This window comes from Scophthalmus maximus, chromosome 2 (assembly GCF_022379125.1).
Source record: "Scophthalmus maximus strain ysfricsl-2021 chromosome 2, ASM2237912v1, whole genome shotgun sequence".
Lineage (NCBI taxonomy): Eukaryota > Metazoa > Chordata > Actinopteri > Pleuronectiformes > Scophthalmidae > Scophthalmus > Scophthalmus maximus.
Genome location: NC_061516.1, coordinates 9,317,866 through 9,325,116, shown reverse-complemented (window position 1 = coordinate 9,325,116; position 7,251 = coordinate 9,317,866). Strand labels below are relative to the sequence as shown.

Here is a 7,251-nt window from a genome sequence, read left to right as displayed (position 1 = left end):
CAGATGCTGCATTAAAGTTTTTAAAGTACTCTCTTGAGAATTTTTCATAGCCAGCTTGAGGTACACAAAAAGTCCATTCGTCATAAAACTCCTCCACACTGAAATGCCACTCTCTGCTGGGTCCATTCTGGTCAGTTCCTTCTGTTATGGTGGATGTAGGAATTGGACCCAAATGCAGAGGTGAAACTTAAATTAGTAATTTAAAAAAATTTAAAAGAAAACAAACTTACAAATTTCCAAAGTAAAACAAAAAACAAAATCAAACAAAAGGTGTGGGAAAGGAAAGAGGTAATCTCTGACAGAACAGGTAGCAAATACCTAAAAAAAATCAAAAATCTAACATAGGGCGCCAACATTGCCAGGGCCGGCCTTGGGGGCACATGTTTCATAACTGACCAGGAGACACAGGGAACTAACTGTAATGGAAAAATTGATTCAGTTGAATCAGGAAGACAGAGATTATAGATGTATTAAGCATTTAGTATTATTATTAGTATTTATTATAGGAGCTCAATATTGAGATTTGTGGTACGTACACAGACCAAAAGTGTCAGTGCATGATGTCCAAAAACCTCCATATCTGGGTGTCTGTGGGTGTATTTAGCTCTCAGAATTATTTTGTCATTTAACAGACAGAATGACTCCATACCCTCTAGCAGGGTCCAGGGGCATGTTCCCCCGGACCTCGCTAGAGGGTTTGATGTCCACCAACCTATTGTCTCTCAAAAGCCGATGGGAAAAACAGAACATTGTTGGAAACATTTGGTAATGGCCTAAATTCACAAGTCAGTAAACTGTGTGACAAAGGTCCTGGGGTCTCTTTACAAAACTGTGCGTAGGATCCTTACTAAAAGTGTACGTGCCCCCAAAAGCCAAAAATGGCGTATGCTAAAAAATATTCGGACTTATAAAACCGTGCGTATGCACACCTGTGCGCAATTCTCCCTTCATAAATCACAGACCAACTACAAGTGTGCATAAACGTGAATCAGCCTCATATCCCACCCATGCTCATATAACCAGAAATAGTCAATGCAAATCATCTCATGAATGCTGATCCGTATATTAATGAGCCTGGCATCCAATTGTTCTTTCGTTTCGACAGGTGAGAAAAGAACGAGCGTCACTTCTCAGACACTGAGATAGACACGCCTGTAGGGAGGTGGACGCCCGGACAACACCGTTATTTGGTGTCACTGATAAAAAGAAGCAGTGCGAGTGGCGAAGTGTTGCTGCTGCTGTCAACTGTTGGTGCGACAAAGCGGACAGTGGCAGAACTTAAAAAAAAGTGGTCCGATCTGAAGGTTCACAACATCTTTATACTTCTTTACCAACATGTATTTAATTTGTGTTGCTTGAGTATTATTTTAAATGTGCAACAAAAAGAATCACATTCATTCAAGGTGGAGGCAAAGAGGAACCTGCCCAGGTTTCAGTCTGTCTGTTAATAAATGCTGCAGTGTATCAGAGCAAAGGGAAAGCTGTTGAGGAAGTAAAAGGAGTTGGTCACCGGAGCGAGAGAAAAAGATTGCGAGCGCTGTTAGGCTTCAATACTCATCGTTCTTCCCAGATTTACTTTCTACTATCTGACTTCAGTTCATTACCTCACCATCTGTGTCGCTTATTCCTCTTGTCTGTGGTCTCCAGAATGTGCGTACGCTGTACGCCGTGCGCCGTGCGCCGTACGCCGTACGCCACATTTATAAATGAGACCCCAGTTGTTTTTAGACAATGTAATGGATAGGTTATAAATTTAAATAAGTGTATGTTGTGGACATCACTAATATATTCTGGTATCTTTTATTCATTCTAGAAATTCAGAATGTTATACATAATCATTTGCTAATACCAGCTGACATACACGCCATAAAGGGAGTACTGGAAATTATTTTTTCCCACTTTTTTTTTTTTTCAAGCTTCAAGCACTGGACATGATAATATGCTGCCTCACAAAAAAACTGGGTTCTTCTGTGAGGAGGGAGTCGGGGGTTTAGGAGAGGAGAGAGAAAAGAGAGTTGGGTCAGTCTTTGTTGAGTGACCTCTTGGGTTCAGATGGGACACTGCAACACAAAGAAAAACACTGATCAGTCCACTGAGACTTTACAAAATACTTTCAAAACTGGATGCTGTTTCTTGAACTTGCATGGATTCATATTTTTGATACTTATATCAAATAAAATCACATATGATTTTTTTGTTTCTTATAAGGTGCAACATCTTTTGTAAAAAATAAACAATTCAGTCTTTAGCTGAAAATAAAGGTTTTGAACCTCATCGATATTGTTCCTTTTGTGGGGAAGCTATTTTGTGTATTACACATTTAATGTGATCAAACATATAATTTCTGATAATTTGTGTTAGTCATAATGTTCATGTAAAAAGTCAAACGTATCCAACATGGTCATGTGATTTCATGTAGTTCCCATCAGGTTTCACATGAAATCATAGTGTGATCCACAGAAATATTGCTGTACCTTCAGCGCTGGCAGCAAGCCTTTCTCCTTATCCTCTTTCTCTTCTTGCCCTACACAAAAACAAACACATCAGATGATTGAATGTCTTTACAGTGACTGTGTTGCATCATCTAGTGTGTATTTGTATATTTGGATCCCCATTAGCTTCAGCATAAGCTAGAAGCTTTTCTTCCTGGGGTCCCGCATTTTATGTTGTGACAATACAATTTATACAATCACATAAAACATAATATACAAACATTAGACATTACATCACATTACAGATTTTTTGCACACCTTTTAATAACGGACAAAGTGTTGCACATTTTAGTTACTAGTCTTTATATGTTTGTCCCTGAACAATCTATTGTCAATGATAATCCCCAAAAGTTTAGCCTCTTCTCCTGCTCTGAGATCAAGTTTTGGTTTGGAATATAAAGAATAATTAGTTCCAACCACTAAACTAGTTGTTTTAGATATATTTAAAATAAGCTTGTTACTGCTGATCCAGTCTACCACTCACTGTAACTCTTTCTGTAGTTTGGTATTTAAATCACTGATATTTGTTTCTGCTAAATATATAGTGGAATCATCAGCAAACATTGAGATGCTTGCTTTGTCTAATACGTAGGTCATTGGTAAAGATTGTGTAGAGGAGCGGCCCAAGACAACTTCCTTGAGGCACTTGTTCCACAAGCCGTACCTTTGAAGAGCTCTTTCTTTCATAAGGTCTTTTAATTCTTGATCTAATTACTGTTCAAAATATGTCAACGCCCCGTGGCGACAATTGTCATTCAAATTTGATCAAAAGGCTGATATGCTTTCTCTGGATTCTTTTGTTTATATACCTCTGACCAGTTTGCATTTCTGACATCATCTTCATATTTTAATTGATTGAAACTCCTAAATTATCTTTTCATTATTACTTTTGGACCTAATTTAGGAACTTTTGTTTTTCTTACAATTACAATGAGATTATAGTCACTGCAGCCCATTGGCACAGATATAGTTTGTGGTCAATACAGGAAGCTGAACGAGAGTGCCATCCCTTTTTATACATATTCTGCCTGGTTTATTGATTACCTGTGATAATCCACAGGCTGTCGCTGCACTCATTAGTTTGATTTTCATAGGACAACCAGAGGAATTCCAATCTATATTGAAATCACCCAAAAGGTAGATTTCATGATTCCTACTACTAGCATGACCTAGCATATCTCAAATTTTCTAAATACTCCTAGTGTTAATAGTGAGTATTAGGTCTGCAACAACATCCTATGAGTATCGCCTTGAGATGTTTCAGACTCAGTTTTAGCCAAATTAGCTTTAACTTGTAATAATGTAAACATGTATGAGTTGTATGTGAGCATTGTGTACATACGTAATTGTTACTGGACGACCACTCTGGAAATTGTTCAGCGTGGTGCAGCCTTTCTTTGTTCGCCTCTTCATAATATTTGGCCTGCTCCTCCTTGGTTAGTGATTTCCACTGTGGACAAACACGATCACATACTGTCAGCACAAACAACTTACAGCTACATGCTACTACAATGCAAACTCCACCAACATGTTTTCAACATAAAATAATTGAAATCTTCAGTTTAAATTTAGATTTGTCACATGGTCACATGGTAATCTGGTCACATGGTCAACATGTGAAGATTTTTGTGGTCCTAGCGAAAATGTTTTCGGAGACATTGCTCAATGCATGACTGTAGAAAACTTGTAAATCTTTTACCGAACTGTGATGAAGTTTGTGTGACACATCCTCAAAGATACAAAGCAAAGACACTCACTCTTTGTCCAAGGATAGCATTGACTGTCGCACTGTCCACTGTGGTGTCCATTGTGGCGTGAAATTTTGGCCTCTGCTCTTTCATGTACAACATGAAGGCGTTAGGCGGCTTCTTAACATATGTCCGATCATCCTCCTGCCACCTCTCATGCTTCTTTTTTCTTCGGGAATAGAGGGGAAAAAAACACAACAAGAGCACGTGTTACCACTGTGTGAAACTGTGAGAGAAGAAGGGATTTAGAAACAATCAACCAAGTTGGAAGCAAAATAATAGACACATCAATCAAAAAAGAACTTGATTTGGTCATAAGTCGGGCTGTGTTATGGTCTTCCAGTTGGTGTTTCTGTCAGTTTGACTCACTGTGACATGGAGGTGTTCTGTGGAGGAGCAGTAGGTTGAAAAGTAGTGAGGAACATTCCTGGTGGAAGCTCATACACCATCTTTCCTTTCCTACAGAAAAAAGATCAGTCACATACATCATACATCAGAAAAATTAGTCTGAAGAGACAAACACGGGCTTATTCTTGCAAACACTCACATACATGTGATTGTTTGCATTTGTGTGTTTGTGTGTGTGTGTGTGTGTGTGTTACTTACACTACTCCAACAGCAGGCAGGTTAACTGGCAAATCCTGGAGATACAAACACACAGAACAGGTGATGAGAAAAGCTACAGGCTCTGTGTCATCTGTCCACCAGGCGTCAGTGTCCCCTCTTTAAATTTTAGTCACTGCTTGAATGAGCTGCAGTGGAGTAAGAACACATCTGGAGAGTCTATGACAAAGGCAAATATTCATCACACAGCAGTGTGGGAATGTTTGCACACAGAGTCACAGATTCAGGAATATGTATGCATGTGAGGACCAGACCACAGTAATGTTTGACAAGAGCCTTATTCATTTATGACTCCCGACATGACTATACCAATCTACAACCAGACATTAAAGTCTTCAGCATGTGTGTGGTTAACTCTGGACTTACTGGTTGTGGAGGGGCACTGATGGCTGCTGGTCCTGGGACGTTGTATTCAGGCCACTGATGTGGCAGGTACTGTGAAGAGAGGAGGAAGGTTAACCAGAAACAATACAGTATGTATATCATCTTCCATGTATGCAAACACACAATCTTCACTCTAAGCCGGGCATATACACTGTGCGATTTGAGGACGTTTTTGCCCCGATTTCTAAGTCGTACAACTCTTTTTAGGGTCGAGGATAAGGAATAAATAGTATATTAAGTATAATAAATAGTCAGTGTTGGCCTTCGCTGCTGAACGGTTTTTGTTTGTTATATAATCAGTTGTGTAATTGGACATATAGCGCGTACGTGAGTCCTTATACACCTGCTCCTCTCTCTTTTTTTGTGCCTCTTTTTTGAGGGTGGTACACAGATATCGCACGTTTCTGTCATGTCAGCGTTCTTCTTCTAAGGTAAACAGAAACTTCTTCATTTCACACGCAGTGTGGGCAGTCAAGTCGTGGCTGACGGTCGAACCGTACAGTGTGAGCACATCAATTCTGACCTTTTGCTTCACATCGCAGACGATTCACTCGGACAGTTTGAGTTGGAGTTTAACAACAGCATTTCTAAAATGGCACAGTGTGTGTCCAGCTCCTATGCTGAGTATCTCACCTGTTCTTGGCTTTGGGCACCTGTGTGGTTGCACAGGTGACCACCTGAGTGCATCATATTTTCATCATACAGTGGCTGTTGATAGAAACTGGGAGCAGCCTGACTGGGATCAGACATCCATGGCTGCTCAAAACTGTGTGGAACTGTTTCCAAGGTGGTGTAGACAGGATATACATCGCTCGGACTTCCCACTGGACTTTCCAATGCCTGAAGGTAGCTGTTGAACCCTGGCTCAGCAGGGACAGCAGAAAGAGGAGGTGTCGAAGTGTTGGGTGTTTCTCCCAGCATTGTAGTTACCATCTCCAGTAAGCGGTCGAGTATATCTTCCCCCTCAATCTCTTCTGTAATCTGATTTAATTTGGCAGCAGGTTCCATCCTCTCGGCGGATGCTTGTGTCTCTGTCCCTGCAGTCTGTTCTCCCCCGAACTCTGGAATTTTCTTTGCTGACATCCTGCGAAAGTGGTAGGAAGCAGGTTTTCAGACATGCTAATAGGGAATCAGTTCAGTTCAGGTAAGTTCAGTACTTCATTCATCCCAAATGGGAAACTTGTCTTGCAGTCAGTCAGCACAGAAGAAAAAAACAACAACACAAGTTACAGGAAACAAGAACAAAAGCACATAAATAGCTCCTGTACATAACCGACACATAACACAACAAAGAATAAATAACAGTTTAGAAAATACTCAAGGAAACACAAACATTTTACATGGTATTAATTATATTGTTATTATGATTATGATTATTAATAATAATACTAATACTAATTATTATTTGATACTTGTTTTATTATAATTATTATAATATTTAAGTATAATAAAACATATAACAATAATGATAACGATAATGGTGGTGTTGATAATAATAATAATAATAATAATAATAATTATAATAATATAATTACAATAATAACAATAATAATATTGTTACAGTTATATAACTTCTTATACTAAAGGCACCGAGAGCAATCAATTGACGACTAATAGTGCACAGATCTAACTTCACCATGACAACCTGCTCAAAGAGTGGTTGAACTTCTCCTGCGTTTTAAAACAGCAAATGCAAACGTAGCAATACGTAAAACAATTATCGACCGTACTTACTGTTAGTTCGTTGCCAGCCAGGTTGTTGTGTCTTCTCTCTAATCGATGCCAGTGTCGTATGGTAAAGATGAAGGGATCCGACAGGTATACTGATTCACATACTTGAGTACAAAAAGTACATCAAAGAACAGAACGTCATCATCAAAGGAGCAACGTTCTTTAACGTTCTACGATGGTCGGCCACACCCACGTGACATCACCACGAATTTAAAAAGAAAATAGATTTACTCGAGAACAAAACGAATACAAGCTGGGGGAATGTGGTGAGG

At 39.3% G+C, this 7,251-nt stretch overlaps 1 protein-coding gene across 1 annotated transcript; it reads right to left on the bottom strand.

The window, feature by feature from the left end:
• Positions 1-1,784: 1,784 nt before the first annotated feature.
• On the bottom strand, positions 1,785-6,973 carry LOC118301386 (transcription factor 7-like 1). The gene is made up of 9 exons (XM_035626858.2): positions 6,894-6,973; positions 5,882-6,332; positions 5,231-5,299; positions 4,847-4,881; positions 4,610-4,699; positions 4,250-4,409; positions 3,835-3,942; positions 2,475-2,524; positions 1,785-2,060 (listed from the first exon to the last, which is right to left on the bottom strand). The coding sequence occupies exons 2-8, from the start codon at positions 6,329-6,331 to the stop codon at positions 2,477-2,479; spliced, it is 960 nt and encodes a 319-aa protein (XP_035482751.2). The 5' UTR covers position 6,332; positions 6,894-6,973; the 3' UTR covers positions 1,785-2,060; positions 2,475-2,476.
• Positions 6,974-7,251: the final 278 nt, after the last annotated feature.

Bases quoted from the DNA above. Each gene is read 5' to 3' on its own strand.
- LOC118301386 (XM_035626858.2), bottom strand. From the start codon at position 6,331: ATGTCAGCAAAGAAAATTCCAGAGTTCGGGGGAGAACAGACTGCAGGG. The intron at 5,300-5,881 runs GTGAGATACTCA...CTCTCTTCACAG, and splicing joins GTGCCCAAAGCCAAGAACAG to TACCTGCCACATCAGTGGCC. The intron at 4,410-4,609 runs GTGAGTCAAACT...CTATTCCCGAAG, and splicing joins CAGAACACCTCCATGTCACA to AAAAAAGAAGCATGAGAGGT.